This window comes from Chiloscyllium plagiosum, unplaced genomic scaffold (assembly GCF_037043375.1).
Source record: "Chiloscyllium plagiosum isolate Xiang-an unplaced genomic scaffold, Cpla_swu_hap1 HiC_scaffold_10, whole genome shotgun sequence".
Taxonomy (NCBI): Eukaryota; Metazoa; Chordata; class Chondrichthyes; order Orectolobiformes; family Hemiscylliidae; genus Chiloscyllium; species Chiloscyllium plagiosum.
In genome coordinates this window covers 103,684,496-103,709,378 of record NW_028270148.1, presented here as the reverse complement: position 1 = coordinate 103,709,378, position 24,883 = coordinate 103,684,496, and the positions used below count along the sequence as shown (strand labels likewise).

General features: G+C 42.0%; 1 protein-coding gene across 1 annotated transcript; it reads left to right on the top strand.

Moving 5' to 3' along the window:
- Positions 1 to 3,296: 3,296 nt before the first annotated feature.
- Positions 3,297 to 13,024, top strand: nkx2.2b (NK2 homeobox 2b). The gene is made up of 3 exons (XM_043696541.2): positions 3,297 to 3,540; positions 10,974 to 11,563; positions 11,840 to 13,024. Exons 2-3 carry the CDS (start codon positions 11,305 to 11,307, stop codon positions 12,421 to 12,423), a joined length of 843 nt encoding a protein of 280 aa, XP_043552476.1. The 5' UTR covers positions 3,297 to 3,540; positions 10,974 to 11,304; the 3' UTR covers positions 12,424 to 13,024.
- The last annotated feature ends 11,859 nt before the right edge of the window (positions 13,025 to 24,883 follow it).

Sequence of the window (24,883 nt, the reverse complement as noted above, 5' to 3'; positions counted from 1 at the left end):
GCCATGATCTCTCTGAGTAAGTTGATTTTAATGGCATCCAGGGGAAGCAAGATTCCAATAATTTTGTTACTTAACCAGGTAACCGAATCGAAGAACCTGTACAAGATCAGGAGACAGAAAATAGAGTTAATAGGCATATTGCAGCTTTGCTCGTGAAAGTAGGCTAGATCCCAATCAGTTGATTGCAGTGGATGGTTTGTCAATTAATTCTAGTCCAGTGAAAATTGATCCCCAAACTTCAGAGGTATTTAGAATTATTCCTATTCCACACACGGGCAGCACCTTCCCACTATCGACTGAGCTAAGTATTGAGCAAGGAGCCTTCTCCACTGCTACTTTCATGGTATGCTAATTCTGCAAAGACTGGCGGACTTGTATCAATATTTCTCAACTCCTGTCAGCAATCCGGGTCAATGGTCTATGACGCTGCATCATCGAATTTTAACGCCAAAAATCGCTGAACGATTTTAGCACTCAGACTGAACAAGGAACCGATAGGGTCCACACTCGACTTCACAATTATTGGGATTGTACGTCTATTTTGAACCAAATCAAAATGATTATTCTTAGTGATGAATGAAACCATATCAAATAATAATGTTAAAACAGCCGAAACGAAACTCTGAATTATATTTACAAAAGGATATGGTTGTATGGGCGAGGAGGCCAGAATTCAGTCAGTAGTAAGCGGGAACTGTGTTACTTAATGGTCGTCTAAATGCTGGCGAACTCGCACAAGAGAAGGAGCTTGTGTATAAGGAGACTAGCTCTATTTTTCTAACCACTGAGAAAAAATAATATGTATTAGACTAGAAAAACGCAGTTGGGAAAAATAACGCCACAGAAATACAAGTTTGAACTCAATTGTAAATTTGATTTAATTACATATTGGAGAGTATTGGGCTGCTGGGTCGTTAACAGCACTGAACAGAAGGGTATCATGAGTAAAGGAAGCATTTCTTGGTTATAGGTCCCTGACATCGTGTCTTTCTCAATAAAAAAAATGCACCTCTTCATCACTGTTTTACGAGACCTGGCGATTATTCCTGAGTTCTCACCGTCCGCAGTTATGGAAAGTCCTACAAGTGAAATATCCCAGTGTCGCTGAACTGCTCTCATAAAACAATAAAGTCCCAAGTGCTGATAAAGAAAGGAGATGGGGGGGGGGGGGGGGGGTTGGGCGGGGGCGAGGTGGTGGCAGGGAGCTCAGCGTAGTAAACCGTTTTATGGATCCAACACTTAGAGCGGAGCTTGCAAAAGGGAATTTTACAATGTCAATCTAGTCTTTTAAAGTGAACTGTAAAAGTAATAGAGGCGGCTGGCGGGAAGGGCTTGTTTGAGCATGTGGCAACTATGCTCACACCTATCAGCCGGCCTGACCCTTCTCACATGTAACTCCCGTCAATCATGAGCTAGGTTAGCCGTGAATGGCGAAAAGGTGACTGGAACTGTTGCTGGGACTGAGCTGAAGGCGCTGACCAACTCCAGCGCTAAATTGGAGGGGATTCCTCCCCACGCTACGGCTGAAGACCATGTCGCTGCGCCCAGCTCCGTTAGAAAGGTCCCTCTGTTTAAAACAAGCACAGATTTTGTTGTTGTTGGTTGTAAACATTTCCAGCGCAAGGCAAGGGAAATGAAGCCATTTTTCCCCCCAAATGCGAGTCCATTCAGTAAAAGATTCGTAACGCTGCTACTTGCCAACTTTCATGGGTTTCGAAATGTTTTTATTTCTGCTATCCTTGTTGCTTTAATCACTTTTCTCTCTCTCTCTCTCTCTCTGATTGTTGATTCTGATTCTCCCTCTGATCGTGGGGGAATATTCATTTACACAGTTTGATATTTGTGTCCTTCGTTTCACAACAGCCCGCTTCGCAAACCTAACCTGGACACCTTTTAAAAAATCGTGGCTAACAGCGTGATAAATCAGCTTTTGACTGCGATCGCGCAGGGTATTGAGGTTGTTAGGACCGTCAAAGAACATAGATGACAGTGGATTTTTTTTAAAAACTCCCTTTTTGCCCAGTTAGTTGTGAAACTGTCTCCACTAAAGCTGGCATTAAACAAGGAATCAGTTCGGGATGGGGAGGAGGGAAAGTAGTGGTGGGGGGGGGGGGGGGAGGCAAGTTGATCGACTACACAGCTCACTGATTAAGCTATACCCCGGGGTCCAGAGCAAGAAACAGAGGTATTAAATAATAGTTGCTGAAATATAGACATGCAATCTCGCGGCTCACTCCACGCACGCACAAAATAAACTGAGTGCACTTTAGATTAAAGCAAAGCACTTTGTATGACAAAGCCACCTCTAATCTCTCCAGTTCGCGGATGTCAGCATATCTTGTGTACACGATAGGGTTGACTATATCAACAGCATAGCACATATGGTGATTTGGCAGCCTCAGCTTCTTAGCTACCAAACGATTGGTTCAGTTCGGAGCCCGGGTCCAGGAAGAATTGAAGAGATTCTGAGTCAAATTTCTCGGCTTCGGGTTTCCCGAAGGCTCGGGGTCCTATTTCTGTTTTCCAACAAAGTAGAAGTCAGAGATTGTCGACGAATCGAAAAAAGTGAGGGGAGATTGAGATACCGTGAGAGAAAGAGATAGAAAGGGCCGGGCTGACTCGACTAGATCAGAAAGATGTGTGTGTTGGATGTGGTGAAATGGGAGTGTTCAGTGTATCTATTCAGGGTGTAGAAGAGCGGTGAGGGTTTTTAAGGGGGGGGGGGAATAGAGATTGGGGAGGGAGCGACAGAGAGATTGCAGCGGGCAGGTTTGTAGGGGTCGAGTTTGAAGTGAGATAGTTCAAGCAGTAAGGGAAACTAGGCAGAAAGAGACGTTGGAAGGGAAGGGAGAGGGGTTGGAAGGTGGGAAAAGGGGTTGAAAGAGTTTGGGTGGAACGAGAAAGAGAGAGAAGTTGGGGTTAGAGTGTTGGAAGAAAACGAAGGGGTTTGAAGAAAGATGTAAAGGGAGGGAGGACGAGTTTTAAAGGTTCCAGAGCTGGGGAGGGAGGGAGAGTTTGAGAAAGGGAGAAGGGTTGGGAGAAGGAGGGAGGAAGAGTTTGAGGAGAGGGATAGAGGTTGGGGAGGGAGAGTTTGAGAAAGAGAGGTATAGGGAGTGGGTGGGAGAGAGACAAGTTGAGCGATTGAAGAGAAGCTGTGTGTTGCGGGGGGGGGGGGGGGTGTCGATTAAGAGCGCCATCAAAGAGCAAAATGTGTTTGCATTTCTCGGCAATTTATTGCCAATGAACATATGTTCAGTATTTTGTCTAACGTCATAACCGAGAAGTGCAAACAACGTGCAATGTGAGAGTGTGGAGAGGCACGGCGAGCCGCCGAGCTGTGTAAACGCTCTTGGACAATATTAAGAGTGGATCATTTTGTGTGTGTGTGTGTGTGTGTGTTCCTGGGTATATAAAGCGCATCAGTCTTATCTGTGCACGCACTCCTGACTTTGCATTTGGAGATACTTCATTAAACCAACGACATCTGAGCTTACAACCAAAAAAAAACTACTTCACCCACTGTTCTTCAACGACTGCCAGGTGAGCACTTTCAGTCAGCACGTTTCTTTGCTAATGCGTTTACCTTTTGCCTCCAATCCGCGGTGGCCGTCGATTGGAGCTGCTCTGCACGGAGTCAGTAAATAGAAATGTTGACGGATGAGATTTGGAGACTGAGAGTGAACGTGGCACGGATTCAAACAGAGAAAAGAAAAGATTGCTGTTCAGCCGTAGGGCACGGTGTTTGTTCTCCACTCGATTTGGCGGTTTCATCTTATTCCGCAGTTATTTTTTTGGGGGGGGGACGGGTATTTCTGAAATGGTTTAACATGCGGCTCTCCTGTGATGTTTGGAATAGGGTGGAGGGTGAATATCTACTTGTTTTTGTAACATTACGGCTGCAATTGCACTTTCGCTGTTAACCGGAATTGTGCAGTCAAACAGCCTGGATATCCCAAGTACACACAACAGTGAAGGGTTTAATGTTTCGCACAGATGGAAACGAAAATACCCCCCATCATTAAGCAAACAGGAATGCGCTCCTAACCTTTCCAGGTGTGAGCATTTGAACCCCAAGTTATCTACTGCCCCCTCTCTCTCTCTCCCTCCAGTCTCCCCCCGCCACCACACGCCACCTACATCCTCCAGCATCTGATTGACTGCGCTGCCGCAATGTGACGAAGCAAATGACTGTGCGAGTCCCCGGAGTAGCCATTAAATCCAAAGCAAACAGAAGTCACCTATCTAAGGTGTATAGCATCCACACAGTGTGGGAAATTGGTAGGGACTGGGGAAGGGTGAGGAAGTGAGTACAGACATGTAATGTGACGGCGACTTTAGTAATGATCGGAGATTTTCAGAATCTTAAATTGCCTTCATGTGGGAGCGAAAGAGCTCAAAAGACACACAAAGTTTGATCATTGTTAATGGAGGTCTCAACTAATAATTACTTACACAAATCGACTGAAGAATGCAATAATATATGCACACTCTGACCTTCATGAGATCTGTTTTCAATGTGATAGCTCTGCTACTGGAAACAATAGCATTAATGGAGATTAAACAATTCCACACAAGAATCTAATTCAAATGTTTCACGGTCCCTGAATGAAATGTGAGGGTAAATGTGTCCCTTATATATGCGTGGTGACGTGCATTTGTTTAGCACTGTCGAACGCCCTGAAACTATAATGTCATGTATTATAAGGACTGGGTCTCTTTGATAGTGACCCAAATGCTCTGTCAATATGCACGACCCTATCTACTGAGCAAACCTCGAGACGAATTCGCCGTCGGCGCCCCTTGCTAAATATTAAGGTCTCCCTCTTGTTCCTCTAGTAAGGATGACTCTGAATTCCTATTGTGACAGTTCTCGCTCGCCAGCGCATCAGGAGTTGAGTGTTAACTCTTGGCTTTGGTGGACGCCCGAATGGAAGTGGTCATTACATCCCAGATCGAAATCCCGTGCGTTGGGAGGATTGTGTTCAAGATGCGAACTTTGCGATTCAGTCCGCAGCGTGTATCATAAAATGGGGGTCCAAACTCAAAACTTTTTTTTCTGACGACAGCTAAACTGAACACCAATCATTAAGTTTTCCTTTGACTTGTGTTTTCTTTCCCCCACTCACCATTAATTTGGCGCTTTCTACTTCCGAGGATCTCCACATATTCCCCAGCATCCGAACGCTACAACAGATATTCTTAACTGCAAAGTTCTTTGCAATTTGTTCATCTAAGTAAAGATTCAGATTATTTGAAGGGGTGATGGGGGTGGGGGGGGGGGGGGTGCGTGGACTCCATGGCAGACCGTGCAAATAATCCAAGGCGCGTTTTAGTTTAATAACTTCCTAGCTTCGAGCTACGTTTTCCAACCAACCTATGCTACCATTTCCATAAGAAATGACGGTGGAATTAGGCAGCAGATCATTCATAAGACTTTTAAAAAACATAGAAAGCATTAATTAAATGTCGACACGCATGGCTTTAATTTATCGGTTTTCAGGAAGGATAAAGATTGCGAATTAATCGTTTTAAGGTAATACGTTATCGCTTTGGTTTAACAAGTAAAGAAGGGGAGATCACCCCGGAGGGGATAGGACTAGGAGGGAGAGAGGAATGGTTGCAGATGCCGAGTCAAATTCTGATGTGACATGTTTAATTATTAGAGAAAGTGATAGAATAAAGCGAAACGCTTTTACCTCTGAGGGACAAAAACAATGTTTTATTTTCGAATGAAGCATTAGCAAATGAGGCGCGAAAGTCAGACCCGCAGGCATTGTTCAATCGGATTATAGAATGGTGCTTTGTCAGGGTCGAAGGTGGTATCAAAACGCACTCCCAACTCTGTTAGGAGATTACTCCGCGTTCTCCTTGAATAACCCAGCACTCGATTGTCCTTTTTTAAAAAAAAACTCATACGGTTTAGTCATGTATTTGTTTTCTTTATTATTCCTTAGTTCCTTATCCTCCGGGAAAATTAACCCAGCTTAATTTATTATTGGAGTGCATTAGGTTCCAGTGTGCAAACTAAAATAGCCCTGGGGGATCACATGCAAATCCCAAATATCAGGCCCTCTAATATCACCTTAGGACCTATTTCACTGCATTGTCACACTGGGAACCCTTTGATAACGGGTCCTCAATCCTATTCTGCAGAACAAGCAACTAACTGTATCTGAAGCTTAAAACAATGAAAGAGCAATGCTGATTATCGTCTTTTAGCTTGTTAGCTTGAACGATTATTACCTTCACTGTCATTGTCCTGTTCTAACGCTAATTCTATTTCTCCAAATAAAAAGGCAGGTTGGCCACGATACGAGTATCTGAATTTTGAAGGATACTTGAGCACATCACAGGTTAATATTCAGAAATTAAAGTGAGCATTTTCTCAACAAAAGGGTTCGAGATTTAACTTTTAAGAAAATGTAACCGACGCATCTCCTTCAAATAGAAATCAAGTGAAGGATCTGTGGTACGAGTGAGATTGCTGCTTATTGAGATTGCATTGAGCCAGAGTGAAATTGCAGTGCATAATCCGTTCTACACTTCCATTAAACGAAGGGATTGCCACGAGGTTCTGTAAACGGTGAAAACTGGGCGCCCACAAATTCATTTTGAGAACCAAACATTATATTTTATGAACTTACAGATCTTTACTCATGGGAACGAGCTTTACATTTTTTTGCAACTTTCTGCTATTAACAGCGACAGCGAGGACAAAGGGAATTGGAACGGAGAAACTGGTTTTAACTATAAGGCCTGCCGCTTTCAATGTTGCTCAAAAACCGGGGAATGTCTGCGTAAATATTCAGTGATTTCTTAGCGTCCGGCGTTTATGTTGTGCGTACCATCTTTTCACCTCTTGCCATCCTAACATTCATCAGATTTAAAAAAAAAGAATAACTCTGTGAGAAAGGAAATGATGGTGAAAAATATTTAGGGCCCAAAGAGTTTAATTCCAGTTCTCACCCCCATCACCTTCAGACAGCAGTACATGGACAACGCTGTGGAAAGCGGTGTTAATTAATGACTGGAATTGTTAGGTTAACAGGAATCGGAATTATTCATTAATCTTCAATATTCTAATCCCAGCCCATTACTAAATTGTTGCGGTTGAAGCGATTGGGGACCTCCAGTTCATTAAACGGGCGTAGGTTGATTCTATTACGCCCAACCCAAGTATCCCAAATGTAATTAATAAAATACTTGCCACACTGACCTGGGTCGTCTTTTCAAGATGATTACTTCCAACGCTGTGCTAAAGCCTACCCAAATGCGTGAAGGTATATTCCTTTGTTTGGCATTGGTTTGGCTGAAAACTATTGCTTGCCTTCTCGCTCCACTCAGTCACTCACCACTTCAAAAGTTATTTGTGCCGCTCAGTCGCCAGGACTGGATCAGAGAGCCTGCCCGTTCGGCTCCAGTGAAAAGGCACATGCTAGCGAGCAGGGTTTTTAAACTACCTGCGAAAGTAAACAGGTAAACACAACGAGAGGGCACTTCAGCTGAAGTACGGCCACTTATCCTGTGCACATTTACCGCTCCTTTACAGACTCTTGTTAGATTGTTGAAATAGCCCCTCGATCCTATCAGTCTCTTCAGCGAGGGATTAAGATTTTGTGCAAAGGTCACTTATCTCTCCTTGTTTCAGAGCTCACCCCGGAGAGCAAAACACAGTTCAAGTCCAGCACACAATGTGTGAAGATCCCTCGTCCTCGACGCTCTTCCCACCATCTCCCCATTCTCGTTCTCTTTTTTTTTGATTAAGACACACTATCTTCTGTATCCATGGTTAACTGTGTCCTCGCCAATATTCATATCTCGCCTTTTGTGCAGGAGTTACAAAAGTATGACAGGGAGACAAAGTAACCAGCCAATTATCGTTGCTTCTTTTTAAAAGTAACAGATTTTAAAAGGGAGAATCCATTCAGAAAGAATTAAGACAAAACCCCGCGCAACAAGATTTAGAGCCAATGCAATATTTTGGGTGTGCGTGAATTGTAACTGCAGACTCTAAACTTTTTCGGTATTCAGTAGAGACATGAATGGGCTTTGGAGTTTGGGACAGTTTGCTGCAATCGTGGATGGAGATCAGAAAACTGGAAGGTGCCTAATCGGTAGTAAGTGTGGCAGGAAAAGGTTAAGATGTGAGTTGTGTTAGCACCTCTCACAATGTAACAAACCTGATCAGATATGTTCAGTACATGTGGTTTTCAATGGAGCTCTTTCTCTCCCCATCGCCAGCCACCTTGGGGTGCTTGATTAATCAGTCAGTCAGGAACCACTTCTTCTTTAGCCCCAATCCACCACCACCCCGCCACGACACCCCCCCCCCCTCCCCCACCCCCCACTCCAAAAAAGAAAACCACTGTTTGATCAGGTGTTCTATATAGGCCGCTGGAACAGATTCAGTCACACGGCTCAAAAGATGCACCCCATCCTAGGTGCTGTCCGTTCTAATGAAGAGCCACTGGGCTCGAAGTGCTAACTCTGCTTTCTCTCCGCACATACTGCCAGACATGCTGATTTTCTCCTGCAGTTTATGTGTTCCAAAAGGAACAGGATTATGACTTGGTGTCTTTGATCGAGATGTGCCCATGGCAGTGAGATAGTTGAAGTTTCCGCGTTTTGGGACGTCTCAGTAATCTGAAGCATAAAATCCTCCTTTATATTGTTTTTCCTTTTAAAAAGAATCTCTAGTGGTAAACCAGCCTTAAAGTTTATTGTTTACCCAGAATCGATTAACTGACTGTTGTTGCCCTGAGTAATTGCTCTTAGAATTCTGATTGTGACGTGGATGAGGGAAAAATAAATATAGTAACAGCTAACTTCTGTGCAATTAATAGATTGTATGTAAAAAGAAATACAGCGAAGCACATCATGTATATAAGTAGATAGATGCTTCAATAGTCTGCCCGGTAATGATTTAAGATGGTGAAACAACAAAAAAAAGAAAAATGAACAACATTTGAGAAATAGCTTCCTCCATCGCGGTCAATACCTTGCAAGAAAGACCCTGGACTTTGAGTTTGAAATCTTCTACTGAAAAGTTGCGCCTGGTGTACACAGGACGATCGGATAGTGCGACAGTTCTTTAATGTGATGCAGATGATAACTGGAAAAATGTATACACCACACATGGAACTTTCTGTGTACAAATTTACACAGTCCTGCTCCCTGATTATTGGAATGAATCGAACACTTTGTACAAGTTCAGTGTATCGATAATCCCAAACTGCAATTTAGCGGTTTGCCATTCCAAGAATTTATGTCGACATAAATGTTCATAGTTTAATGGGGTTAAGGGTGTGGAATGACGCCCCCCTCCCTTACTCTCACAGAGGAGTGATAGTGTGTCGTTACAAATGCCCCCATCGAAATAACTGCACACCGCGCTGCACGGGAAATCTGACGTGTCCGGGTATTGCTTCCAATGCCCTAGTTCCAGACAGTCCCATCGATTCTCTGATCGAAGATGTTCTGAATGGATTCATGGGCATGGAAGGAAAGAGAGGGAGGGAGGGATGGAGGTGGGGGAGAAAGAGAGAGCGTTAACATGAAGGCGTTGCCTTAATATTGTGGCAGGGTTCAAAACTGAATGAAGAGATAGTCTATTGAAAGCAGTTGAATGCCATGACAACTAGGAGCAACCTCAGATTTATTCCAAACAGTTAGAACACATTGCACCAGGGCGTCAATCATCTATTATGTCGCGACTGAAATAAATGCAAAAACTGGCCTCGGACAAAGGCTTCCAACAGGAGCCGGACATTTGTCTACATTTCCGCCATTGTCCGCAGCTTAGCAATAGGTTTGTATCTGTGTTTGCCTGGGTTCGACCACCCAAGATGCGCCGAGGAGTTGGTAAAAACCTGCGGTATTGTCACCCAAATCACATACTGGATGAGCGGCAGAGAGAGAGAGAGAGAGAGAGAGAAATCAACTGATCAACTCTTATAAATCGTTTGCCTTGTCTCACCGCAGCTCCGCACGGTTATTGAGTTGGGATTTCTAGCAGGGGGTGGGGGAGATGCCCTTTATATAAGACAAAAATGCCCGCAAGTTCCCCTGGGCATTTGTTTTGTTTTAACGATCTTGAGAAAGTTGCGGAGAAATTAAGACCTGATCCAATCCGCCTTCAGTGAGGTACTTTTTTTTTTGTCCTTTGGGTCAGGATTCGTATGTGCTGGGGCTGGAGTGAATAGAATGGGGCTCCATCTTGTTTAATGGTCTCTTTGCATGACATTAAACAAGTTGAGCGATAATCTAATCGAGACTTTGACGAAAACAAACCAACCCCCTCCCATCCTCTCTTCGTTTTATTTTTGGAGGTGGGCTCCAAGGGAGAATGATGAACTGGCGAGGTAACAAAAGGAAAAGTTCTCCTCTCTTGTAGATTGGAACCACAATCTCGTTCCCCATTCCCAAATTCGCCTTCCTGTCATCCAAGTGGCAATGTTGCCACATTTACAGAATATACCTGCGATTAGACTCAAATCGCTGGAATCTCACAGCACTCACAGTTCTCTCTCTCTCTCTCTGGCGGAGAGACAGAACTCTTTTTCCGGCGTTACTGTGAAAAGCCGGGAATAAATGCAAAGCACTTTCTGGAGCAATTTGTTAAATAGCGTTTTCAAGTACGCGCAGTATTAAGCTACTTGGAGGTTCTTTGTATGCAAATCGAGCCTTAAATATTTAAAAAAAAGGGAGTCCTTCCGATCTTTGTAATTAATTGGCACGTTAGCCTACTCATCGGAGCTTGGAGCACCAATAGTGAAGACTCAGTTATCTCTACCACCTCCTCCTTCCATCACCCCCCACCCCCACCCCCCACCCTTCTCCAAAATCCCCCCACAATTTCACATAGTCTTCATCCACTTGACTCCCAAGACCCGCCCACACGTGTTCAACCTTTGGCACTCTTTTTTTTTATATTTGTTGGTTAAAAAAAATGCTTTCTCTCTGTCTCTCTGCAGGTTCACGTTCCGTTGACCAACCTTATAGAACTTGAACAGGATTCACCATGTCTCATTCCTTCCGCATCACAGTGAGCGCCGAGCGAGGGATTGGAACCGAGAGAGAGCTTTGATCGGTTTCTGCTGGACTTTTGTTTCTATGTGTGATTTTTACAGAATGGTGCTGTTCTGTGTGCGCGGACAGACGGAGGTCACACGCCAACTGGTTTGAACTAAATGGTACCATTCAGCCAACATTTCACCGAATCCGCCTCGCCCACAGCTTTGTGTGTGTGTGTGTGTATGAGTGTGTCGCTTGTTGCAACTTTGCCTGCATAAATTTGGCCAAAATATGTCGCTGACCAACACAAAGACTGGCTTTTCCGTCAGGGACATTTTGGACTTACCTGACACCAATGATGAGGATGGATCGACAGCCGAGGCGACCGAGGAGGACAGAGAGGCGGCGGGAACAGCCAAAACTTCGGGGTTCGCTCGCCAAAGTCCCCTGGAAACCGTACAGAGGCTTCCACTGAAGAACCCGTTTTATGACAGCACCGATAATCCGTATACCCGGTGGTTGGCAACAACCGAGAGTATCCAGTATTCGCGTAAGTGCTGAATTATCCTTCCAGCCCGTCAATACCGAGCTGAGTTTTTGTGGAAAAAAATCTTCTCCCAGTAGTCTGTAACTTTAAACACGATGATACTAACGGGGACGATGTGGCCTGTTTTCTGTTCAGATATTAAGCTGGTTTCAGTCGATCCTAAAGTTACATTAGTGCAATAATAACCTGAAATGGTGTGTAAGATTTGACGTGGAGGAGATTAAAACCAAAAGTGTGTTTGCAAATGATTTCTCTCTCTCTCTCTCTCTCTCTCTGCAGTCCACGGGATTTCTCCCGCCGCATCCCAGCAACAGAACTCCGCCAGTAAATCCTCGGAGCCTTCGGCGGATGAGTCGCCAGACAATGCGACCGAGACTTCCAGCAATGGCAGCGAGTCCGGCAAGAAGCGGAAACGCCGAGTTCTGTTCTCCAAAGCTCAGACTTACGAACTGGAGAGGCGCTTCAGGCAACAGCGGTACTTGTCCGCCCCCGAGAGGGAGCACCTCGCCAGCCTCATCCGCCTGACTCCCACCCAGGTGAAGATCTGGTTCCAGAACCACAGGTACAAGATGAAGAGGGCCCGGGCCGAGAAAGGTATGGACCTCAACCCCCTGCCCTCGCCGAGGAGGGTGGCGGTCCCTGTCCTGGTCAGAGACGGGAAGCCTTGTCACGCCAGCATGGTGACCAATGCTCTCAAAACACAGGACTTGGCGGCCGCCACTTTCCAGACGAGCATCGCCTTCCCAGCCTACACCACACAGTCACTCCAACACGTCCAGTATAACTCCCATTTCAGCTCCGCCAGTAACCCCCAGTATCACACACACCCGCTGGTGCAGAGTCAACAATGGACTTGGGGGTGAACCACTGAACAAGGACTGCTTTAACTGGGCTGTATAATATCTCTCTCTATATATATAACGTATGAGTGTGCATGTGTGTGTGAGAGAGACAGAGACAGAATGAATCAGACACATAGCCGCACATAACATTCAGAACTGTGGTTCACCTGAGGTATTTTTCGTTGCTATCTGTTTACAGAATATATAATGACGATGAACCCGGAACTTTAGTCCCGCGAATTCAACGTTCTTGTGACTTGTAAAGTATGTCCGTGTGTTGTAGGAATATAATCCCGTCATTTATGTTCGTGTTTAAGAGACAAAGCGAGTGCAAACGAAATGACACTTTTAAACAACAAAAAAAAGACGTGCAGAACATTTTATCTCATCTTCGCCAATTTTTTTATATGATACTTGAAATATTTATGGGACTTTGTAACGAAGAGGCGCGGCGTTTTAAGTTGTGGGTTTGTTTCTCTTTTATATATATAAAAAAAACCCCACTGGAGAGGCAGGCTGTGGTTGGAAGTGTGACAGGGGTTAGTGGTGCCTAGCAGTGGCCTGTTGAGCGATCTCCCTTCGTTGCTGAGTGACAATATGTTACGATGTATATAGTACAGACCGTGTCAGACACTCGGGAGGCTCTTGCTTTCAAACCCAATGATGTGAATAACGCCAGAGGAGGGGGGGGGGGAGAGAAAACAAGGCGCCTTGATGAGCGATTTTCCGAGTTTCTTTTTTATATTGAGAATTTTAATAAAATGTTGTGTCTGAAATAAAATCCGTTTTTTCTTAGTAATATTCAGCGCTCTGTGTTCTTGGGGGAAATCAGTGCTGTTGACATTTGGGCTCCGGCTTGAATGCATCTAACCAACACCCTTTGCCGTTACAGTCTTTGGAAATGTAGTTTCACTAATTGCCCCTCGTTAATTGCCCAACAGAATTTTACGGGGGAAAAAAAGTGGGTCATGATTTGAAGTGGTTAAACTGCTTGTTGATGCAGGTAGACAAAGAGAAGGGGAGAAGAGGGTGGGCGATCAATTCTTTGAAACTGGGAACGGGTTCATTGTTTTTTCCTCTTCCCCCCCTCCTCAGAAAATATAAGGTAAATTGCAAACTGCCTGATGGCAACAGCATATGGTGACAGCCCTGCGTCCGGCCGCTTGCTCTTACCCCACCCCAGAAGCTGAGCTGGGGAGTGGGGAATCGCTGTTCGGTGTGACATAAACGCACTCACTTTCAGAGAGCGCGCGGTTCAGCTGAAGGACTTTTGACGACTGCACAATCTCAATTGGGTGACTTTGATGTTCTTGGGGGGGGGGGGGGGGGGCAGTCGTTTGTTCAAGCTGTTGAACGCCAGGTAAGGGGAGACTTGCAGAGCCCGCTCTCCTGCCTCGTTGTATTTGTAGATGAGTTATTTAATTTGGATGGGTTACTCCGACCTTAAAACAAAATAAACTAAACCCTCCCCCCAACCCCCTTAACTGAACGGCTCTTCCAGCTGTCGAAAGGTTTGGAAGGAGTCAACAGAGCTTATTTTTAATGTAAATCTTGGAAATGGTTTATGTAGCAAACGCGCGGGCGATTCAGGCTCTCTTGAATCTGTCTCATTTCCCACACTGTTATATCAGTGTCTGGTGAAGACAGACATAATGTTGTGGTGAACGAATCCGAGTCTATTGGAGAGATTACACGTTACTCGTCCAGTTGTCGACAAACCTCCTGCAAATTCTTCGAATTTCGAGCAACTTTTGACCGGAAGAGAGACGAAAAACTCGTAACTATCGTACGTTAGCGTGCCTAGGGATTTTGCTCATTTGTTTTAAAAAAAAACTTTATTTTTGTTTGGTTTATCGGGAGATTGCAGCGGTTCAAAGCACGCAAAACAAACTCCTCGGTCTCAGCTGGCTTCCCCGAGGAACCCATTGGCGAACTTCAGGTTTAATTCAGCATCTTCAGCAAATACTGGACTCTCCGCAGGCTCTCAATCTCTGGCGCGCCTACATTTAGCACAGTTCGTTCAAACGGCCCCTCGAAACTGCCCGGTGCACAGAATTTTCCACCCGCCCTTCGTCGGCTATGGGACACCAACTCGCCATCGCCTTTCCAACTTCTTCTGTCCAGGACGGGAGGGGAGTTGGGTATTTATTTTTTTTTAAATCTTGTCGGCCTCTTAATTTCAAATGCAACCCTTCCCCATACTCTTTCGACGCACCACAGACCCTGGAGTTACAATTTCGCTGGAACATTCAATCAGGGATCATTTCACGGGAAAAATAAATGAACTAGAGATGTGCTGTTTAGTGCTAGCATTCCGAGGACAGTGATGTTTTCCACGCAAAACAAAACTATTCATAACACTCTGAAAATCGACAACGGTCAAAATCCAGCTCCTCCTTTCTCTAAAACAAGCTTAAACCAAAAGGGCATTTTAATTTTCAACAGACAGATTCATGTCACAGGAAACAAAGCAAGTTTTCGTTGTTTCTGTAACCTAATGGAACTGGGAGGGATGGGATCTCTTTTTGGGAAACCATCAAGTCAATAAAATGCATTAGACTCTGCGGGCAGCTCCCATCCCCTCCTAAATTTCACACATTGACATTGGTGTTAGTCTATCTTTAGACAATATACAGTAGGAGGACAAAACAACACAAAGGGAGCGGGTTGGTAGTGAGAGATGTTAGAGGCGTGCATACTAACGAGGTACAAAGTCGGCATCGGTGTGATTCAGTTATTCTCAAAGAGACTTGTGCATCCCGAGACTGAGGGAGAGGTATGGAGGCGTTTTTGTGTGTGTGTGTGTGTGTGTGTGTCATTGTTGTCAGTTGGTGCCATTGTCACTCTGTGTTCTACACGCTGTATTCCATATGTGCAGCTGGACTCAGCGAATGGAGAATGACAACCTCACAAAACCCAAATTGTGTCGAGCTTTCAAAACCAGCATTGTTGTCTCTGAAAGGAAGACAAATTAAAAATTCGTGCTATATCTATTCTGGAACTCCTCTTTCACAGATAAACAGGGATCCTTTCTCCACCCCCTCCTATGTAGAGACCAGAATGTGTCGCATTAATTCAAAGAGGAGGGAGATGTGCAAACATGTTTTAACTGTTTCTGCTTCTATGTAGTTCAGAATGCATTCCCCTCACTCCAACCAACAGTTTCATTATACTTTGGCAAACAATTTTAACCCAATCTTTCACCTATACAAACGCCATCGTTTTTCTTTAATCGAATAAAAATGCTGAACCCAATCTAGTTTTATCCCTCATAAAAACTGTGTCTTTTTGTGTTAATTGATGATCCATTGAACCTTATTGGTTATGTTATATTCGAATCTAAAATTGTAGTACACCCACACAGATTTGGAAATGTCACTACGATTCTCACAATTCCAGGGTTTTTTTTTAAAAAAAGTAATTAAAAACAAACATCGTTTGATATGACAACGAAATTTGTTACCAATTTGTAAAAGCCGCGCTAGGATTCGCTGAGCAATGTCTGTGTGCGGGGATGCCTGTAATGATAGTGGCAAGAAGGAGTAACAATAGGCTGTTTTGTGTGTGCGTTTACGGACGCAGGCGTCTGAGTTGACTTTCGAAAACACACAATGCAAGTATTGTGCCCTATATTTCCAGTTCACGTTACCTAGGATAAAGATAACGTTACTTTGAGAACAAGAGTGCTTCTTTTTCACAAAAAAAAGCCAAAACATTTAAAAAAAAAACAAGTTCTCATTCAAATCCAATTCAAACTTACTGGCAACTATGGAACAGTCAAAACTAAAAAAAAGATTGTTTTCGGTTAAAACGTCGCAAACTTTCACATTTCTTTCATGGATTTGCACATTGAACAATACCATGTTTCCTATTGGTTTGAAGAGTTTGTATTATGCTACCAGATTGTCGTTCTTTAGATAAACCCGCTACTGCAATTCTAATACTTTCTAACTCGACATGATAACGACATAATATAAGGTGCAGACACGTTTGCCCTTGTGTACTTTAGGTGTTAAATGGAGGTGAATAATAAATTATATGGAATACACGCACTCTTCATGAAATTTGGGATCTTTCTATTGGCAAGTTTTACTGGTTATGTTGCTGATTGCATGAAAGTTTTAGTACAAAATATATTCAATAATAGAGGAAGAGAAAGGGATAGTTTTGTTTTAATTTTTGAAAGGGCATGGAAGTTACAGTTTGTAATTACGATTTTCAAAGGTGGTTTACTTTTCCGGAATTGGTCACTTTGAGCTCTGTCTTACAGCAATCGAGACGACTATATATTAAGCAAAAAGACTTCTGGCAAGAAATATGAAGAATGTAAATACAAAATATGAAGTATTTACATTTAATTGCCAAGCGTGTTTTCCAACCTCCCATTTGTCTGACTTGCAAGTGCTTGATTATTGTAAAACAAATAGAATATTTGCACAGCATGATGACTGGGGCCTGGAGTTTATTCTGTTGTTACATTTATTAAGGTGAATTATCACATAATTGCCTAAGTACCGAATGCAAACAAAGGAGTGATTGCATTTGATTCGTTTTACACAGTCAATCTCTGCAAAGGCCAACATTTTAAGAGAAATCTTGCCCATTGAGAGGTTAGGAGCCGTTACGATTGAGTTATCAAAGGTTCTTGTTGGTATAGCCTTATTCGGCACCGTACAGTGTTGTCGTGCAACACCTAGCGCTATGTGCGGTAACATTGATGTGGGCGTGAATCCGATCGTTCCTTATATTCAATCAACATTTTTCACAGCTATCTAACAAAGATCCTTTCAAGTAGAAAGAAACAATCTTCTTTTAGCACCTGTCATTAGCTCACAATTAGACTCAGCTTTCGTTTTTCATTGCATATTCCATTAATAAGGAAGTTAAGCTTCATCATTATTGTGCGTTCAAGAGCCTTTTAAATGTACTTTAACAAACGCAATAAGCAACTTCACCACGAGAGGCCGCTGGTACATTTCATTTGCAGCAAGAATGGGGTTTTCCTTGATGTCTAGTTTAGGGCATTCAATGTTGCTCTTGACTTAAACGTAATAATTTACCTCCAGCTTTAAAGCAACATCTGCAGAACAAAATTATCGGATTATTTTGGGTTTATTCCTTGAAGCCGAAGGTCAACAGCTCTGATAAGTATCTTAGAAAGTTTACATCATTCATTTCCATCACTTAAAACATGGAGAGAAATTGAGCTTTATTGTAGAAATGTGATGCTAAATGTGAAAGCGAAGGCTCTAAGACTGAAATTGCGAATCAAGCAGCAATCAAAGTGTGAATGCTGTAATTGGAAAATGTTCCTGATAAAGTTGCAACCTGTTTGCACTTTCAAATGGTTCAATTTTCTCCCTCATCAGGCTTCAGGAATTGCCGGGTTCGAAAGGGTTTTTTTTGGCAGATCTGAGCCGGCAAAGCAGATGTCTGTTACAACTCAATCTCGTTTGCTCAGCTGTTGAATAAAGCTATTCCACTGCTATTACCTAATTATACACAATTATACAAATTAATGTACAAAGTGCGCCTCTTGTCAGTTACTTAGGCCTTTATCTAATGGTGTGTGTGTGTGATACTGTGTAGCACATCACTATTAATTATTTTTCTCGAATTAATTTGCAAAGTTACAAGAGTAACAGATAAATAAACATAAGTAGAATAGGTAAATAGGTATTGCTCATGTTGATTCTCCATTCGGCAACTTCAAAGTAAATGCTCAGAAATTTTAAACCGTGTTTAACTGTGAAGATTTGTAGACCTATTCGTTAATTGTGCTGCTGCTAAATTTTGTAGGACCTGGCAGTCTCCGATCCAAATGGCCCTGCTGAATTGAAACTGCATACAGGTATTTGAAATTTTGCGCCCCGGGTTCTTAATGATCAAAATAACGGCAACAATTTTGAGAAACTTCGAAGTTTTAGTTTAGTCCACCTGATACTTTCTGAAGATTTTAAAAGATTTTAAAAATTGTTGGCCTTTCTGAGTTTAAGATTGCTTATTTCTCGCAATACAACTTTTTCACGCAGAGGGTGGTACGTGTATGGAGTGAGCTGCCAGAGGATGTGGTGGAGGCTGGTACAATTACAACATTTAAGAGGCATTTGGATGGGTATAAGAATAGGCAGGGTTTGGAGGGATATGGGCCGGGTGCTGGTAGGTGGGACTAGATTGGGTTGGGATATCTGGTCGGCATGGACAGGTTGGACCGAAGGGTCTGTTTCCATGCTGTACATCTCCATGATTCTACGAAAACTTGGTGACCTCGGCCCTTTCAACAGGATTCATCATTATCTTGTCACGATAATTCAACATTTCCTCTCGGGCACTTCTCGAATTAGTCGCGAGGTGGCGTCCGTGTATTGTTTTACGGAGAGAAAAAAGCTTGCACATTTGTTGCTGAAACATCCCTAGGTTTTACAACCTCCAGTGATTAGAATGAAATTAACCAACGTATGACCATTAAAACCATTGAAATATATGCCTCTCGACACTCTCAAGTATGTGTGAATTGCGGCTTTTCACAAGATCGCTGCTTTGCATTACAGCATTTATAAAGAGTGCAAGTGAAAAGCGACCTGGCTTTAAATACTCTAATACTAATGTCGATTTGAGACTATTCTTTGCATGCCTCTATTTCCAATTTCCATCATTATCATGAACCATTTCAGCTGCTCAAAATGGCAATTTGAAGATTAGTGGAGATTAATTACGGTTTTACTCAAATGAAATAATTGTTCTGCCTGTTCTAAGTGTGGCATGTAGACAACGCATTAGACATGTCAGATTAAATATCCTAAACTGTTGTGGCTTGTCTCGTTGTATAGGGAAGGAAATTTTACAGGGAGAACAATTCTGGAATTAAAAGCTGCAGCGGTTCACTTCAATCACAGGGGGCGATCGAGCTATACATTTCGGGCTAGTCAGTTCCTGGGGTTTCTTTATTTGATACATGTGGTTCTCTCCTGTTCCATAATGTGGCGGAATAGGGTTAGATGTGGAAAGTTGGCTGCATCACAACTACTGTTGCAATCGCTGATCTGGTCATTGTCCACACCTCGTATTTTTTTTTCCCAATTCTGTATTCAGAATGCCCCATGTTTCTAAAAGTGAACTTTTAGCGCTTATGCACCAATTCTTGGAGTTTGGTTACACTTTAACATTGGAACAGTTACGCTTTCTGTAGCTCAATAGCAACATAGGACTTAGAACAGGTTTTCCCAAAAGTGGAGGTCGGGACCCCAAGGCGGGGTGGGTGGGGAGAATTGGTGGCGAACTCCACGGCGGAAGTCCATGACTGAATTATAACAGATGCATCTTGCTTTAAAAGACAGACCTCCGTCCAATGTCGCTCTAGCAGGCATCCCCTCCCAATCCCACTCCCGCCCTGCCTTACAGTTCTCCTTCGTTTGCGACAATGTTACAATCTTAAATGGGGTCACATTGGGAAGCATTGACTTAGGACTAAGGACAGGCCATTCATTAACAAAATAGTTGATCGGACTATGGCATCAATTCTACTTTCCTGTCAGCCCCTGCCAAAAAAAACCTTGACCCTTGACTATGGTATTGACTTTTACATTCATCAGCCTCAACCGTTTCTCTAATACCCATCATTTGATTCCTCCAAAGCAAGGTAAGATGTGAAATGTGTAACTAGCTTATTGGGGTTTGTTTAGAAATGTACTACAAATGAGTTAACAAAAGATTGGGTTGCCCTCTTTCTTTGTACACTGAAGTATATTGGGGTAGTTGAAATATTTGCACATATTGGTTGTGGGCTGAAACTTTGCTGATGAAAAGGCCTGAACCACAGAGCTGTTGTGGATTTTTTTTTTAAATTAGCTCATTCATGGGATGGGGATGCTGCTGGCTGGGCCAGAATTTATTGCCCATTTCAGAGGGCAATTAAGAATCAACCACAATGCTGTGGGTTTGGGTTACAAGTAATCCAGACCAGTAAGGATGGCTTGGAGATGCCGGTGTTGGACTGGGGTGTACAAAGTTAAAAATCACACACCAGGTTATAGTCCAACAGCTTTAATTGGAAGCACAGTAGCTTTCAGAGCGTCACTCCTTCACCACTATCACATGATGAAGGAGCGACGCTCCGCAAGCTAGTGTGCTTCCAATTAAACCTATTGGACTATAACCTGGTGTTGTGTGATTTTTAAGTAAGGATGGCAGTTTCCTTCCCTAAAGGATGTTAGAGAACCAGATGGGTTTTCTGGCAATCGACAATGGATTCAAGGTCATCATTAGACTCTTAATTCCAGATTTTTAATTGAATTCAAATTGCATCTTTTGCCTTGGCAGGATTCAAATCCGGGTCCCCAGAACATAACCAGGGTCCCCAGATTAACAGTCCAACAGTCCAGCCCTGGTCAAAGACTCCAGATATTTAAATAAACCATCAGTTAATTCAAGCCAAAATGGTCTGTGTGCAAACTAAGGGTATAATTGCTTACTTTGTGGAATGCAAATATCACTATCAAAAGTTAAGATCTTTTGGTCAAGATGTCATCACCATGATTATTTTGAGTTAAAACCCAAACAATTGTAGAGAACAAGGTTCCGTTTGGGAAAGAATATCCATCAGAGAGCACTTTCACATACACAGTGCTGCAAATGTTTTCTCCTTTTGTTTCTAAACGAATCTGTTATCTAAACTACAAACTGCACTAATTTAGACATTTTGTATTGGACAATGAAGTTACCTTTAGGCATATGTTTGAATCTTATGTATTGTGCAACATGGGGAATATATGGAATTACTGTACTGCATATTACCTTTAAATTAACACATAAAAGCATTGATGCCCAGGTCAAAATTTATTAGCCAGTCAAAACCAACTGAAACAGATTGAATGGTCATTGATCTCTTTGCTGTTTGTGGGACCCTGCTGTGTGCAAATTAGTTAATACAATTCACTGCATTGTCCTCCACTTCAAGAGTGATCAATTGGCTATAATTGAGACATCCTGAAGATGTGAAAGGTGTTAAATAACTGTAAAACTGTTCTTTCTTCATTAAATCCCCTTAAAATGCTTGGGATATGTTGTGTCTTTAAATAATGAATAGAAAAAAACCAATCTGTCAAAATATAATGCTTACTGAATAATCATTCAAATTGTGTTTAATAAGTAAGATGCTTTCTTAATGCATTGAACAAGGGGAAAGAAAGGTTTCAAAATGATCCCTTTCACTTCTGTTTAACAAGGAATATGCCACTTCATTGTTACCAACACACTCACAGATCTTCAACAAATGAAGCTGTTAAACTGCAATTAATGCTTTGACCTCGAAAGTTAATCAGCATGACGTACCTTCTAGCTTTTATTTTCCAACATGAAAACTGTAGTGTTTTCCTTTGGCAGCCAGTCAAATAAATCCCAATATCTTGCTCAGCCTCATCAAATGGTACAGCAGTATTGTATACACAAGTGGGAGCTGGGCATTCGTAGCTTTGCATCATGAGAACCCTGACAACAACTAAATAGACCACTAAGGCCTTGGAGAGGGGGCAGAGGAGATTTACCACAGTGACTCCTAGTTACAAGGGGTTACAGTTAAATGGAGAGGTTAGAGAAGACTGGGTAGTATTTCTCAGATCCCAGAGTGCTAAGGGGTCAGCTGAGGTGTTCTAATTTATGAAGCAGAAATTGTCTCTAGGCAACAGCACTCACAGATTGAAGATATTGGTAAAGGACCAAAAAGCAACATTGTTCTCATCTGGAAATCACTGTCTGAAATAGCAATGGAAGCAGATTCAATAGAAACTTTCAAAAGATAAATCGATATACTTCTGAAAGGGAAAAATAAAAATAAACAGATGAAAGGTGCTAATTAAACAACTCTTTAAAGTGCTGGCACAGGCATGATGGACCAAATAGCCTTCCATCTCCAATTCAATAAGACAAAGCAGCCCATTTGTTTGGTACCCATTCATAACCTTTGATATTCAGTCCCTTCACTACCAACACACAGTGGCAGCAACATGCCTAATGTACAAGGTGCACTGCAGTAATTCACAAATCCTCAATCAATAGGATCTTCCAAATCCACGATCCCTACCGGTTGGAAGGGCAAGGGAACAGATGCATGAGAACATCCCGACCTATAATTTCCCCTGCGAGTCACACACTATCTAGAGTTTGAACTAAGTTGCCATTCATCCATTGTTGCTGGGTCAAAATCTGAAACTTCCTTCCTAACAGATCTATAGGTGCAATTAATTCCCAGCATGCAGCAGTTCAAGAAAGCAACTCTCCAGAGCAATTAGGAATGAGCAATAGTTATGATCCCAGCTGATATTATCACTGGACAAGTCAGATCTTAAACTGAAATTTAGCTTGATAGATCATATTTTGCTTTTTTTTAGGAAGGTGGTCTTTCACTGGTCATTCATTATGTTGCAGATTTGATTTTACCAATAAAATAGAAGTTCATGAGGCAAAAGAAATGGAGGTGAAATAGAATAAACAAAACTATTTACATATAGCATAACTTGAAAGATTTCAAAACACACAGTAAAATATAACCCTCTCTATCTCAATGCCACCACTTTACAGTACTCAAACACCAGAGAGAGAAATCCTTTCTCTATAACATCTATAAATTTGACTTAATTTTCAGGCAAGAGAGTTCGATTGCCTCTTTGAATATTCACACAATCTAGATATTCTCAGATTTGAATATTCATGGTTGTAACCAAACACATCTGATCTGGAACTTTGAAATGAACACCCCCTACACTGAGGTAACCTGTGCCTAACTTTTCTTTAGCAGAAACTGTCTCATTCACTAAACTTAAACCAGGAAGTCTGCAAACTGAAACCGAAAACTTCCCAAGTTATAACAAGCAAAACTAAAAGCAAACTAATGTTCCTCAATGCTAATTCTGTCCACTTGTAAAACTCTAACAAAGAAAAGAAATTCCCAGTTACACCTCAGGAGTTCCCCCTTTTCAAATATTGATTTGAAAAAATATTACAGCTCTGGAAATCAAATATACAGACCAAACCACGATGCCACCTTGTTCAGAATCCAGGCTTCAAAATAAGTTATATTACAATATATATAAAACACGCACCTCACATCATACAGTAAATCTAAGCCTAACTACTGACACCCACATTCTCTTAAAAAAAAACCATAAATACATGAAGCATGGTAATCAAATATTATAGCCCACATAATTTATTGTTTGAAAAGGACAAGGAAAGTAGTTAATCTTTAGTACATAATTTGCCCACTGCTAATGAAATGTAGAAGGATGGAGTAGGAAAATGTTCAACTTCAGAAAATACAAACAATCCCTGAACTTATCTTTTAAATTGATTCTTTGAAGATTGTCCAGTAGCTAACCAGCTCAATATTTCCAGCACCAGGCAACTTGTGTTCAAAATGAATCAACCTTAAGCTTGAAAGACATGTCTTCACAGTTTATTGGGAAGAGCTTATTCAACATTTCTTCTGGAGAAAAAAAAAATAGCTTCAGATGATGGTGGCATGACCCACAAATGTATAAAAGGATGCAAATAATAAAGTTCAATGACTCAACACACATAGCAAGAGATCTAAACACATCAAACATGTCAAAGGTAAGGCAGGAATATCACAGAAAGGCAACAATACTAGATATTTTTTTAATATGAAGGAAATGTAATAATTTTTAAAGATATCAATCCCATATAGAGGCATGTTAAAGCAAGATATAGGTGTTAATATCTAGTTAATCACAGTGCTAACCGCTTTAATTTTTTTAAAATTTAAAGTTAAGAAGAAACAAGTGGTTGATATTAATTGTCTGAGTATTTTCATGCCAGAAGCACCTGCAAACAATGGGGTGGAAGGAGCTGTAGGAGCGAGTAGTAAATAAACTCTACCAACTGAGGGAAACCACCTTGGTTGTCTGTCTCACTGACTGGCTTAGGTCCGGACTGACAGTGGGGTTATTCTCACCGTATTAAGTATACCTGCAGAAGGTCCAGAATAATCCATAGACAGAAATGTCAATGAGTCAGATTAGCATATATTACTTCCCACTTTTGTTATTGCTTGAAATTAGTTTCTTATGTGTAATCTATCCATCAAATCAATGAGGTTCTTAAATGTTAAAAATTAGGAATCACAGATTTATTAAGCAAATATTACACGTTGTAGGAATTTAATCATGCAAATCAAAACAATACATACATCTAAAAATTACTGGTTTAGCTGACAGACCTAAATGTGATGCAGTTCTAAGCCCTTTTTCTTAGACTTTTGCCAATGGAACTATTCTTAGCAAATGAATAATTTTATACACGTGTTTTAGACTCATAATGTAGCAATCTACAACATTCTGAATTATATAATTATAAAAATAACCATCATCAATAGTCTTCCTTACTGAAAACATTCATTTTTCTATTGCAACTCCCTTACTTGGTTAACTTATCATTAGCTTAATTCTTGTACTAACAGCTGTTATTC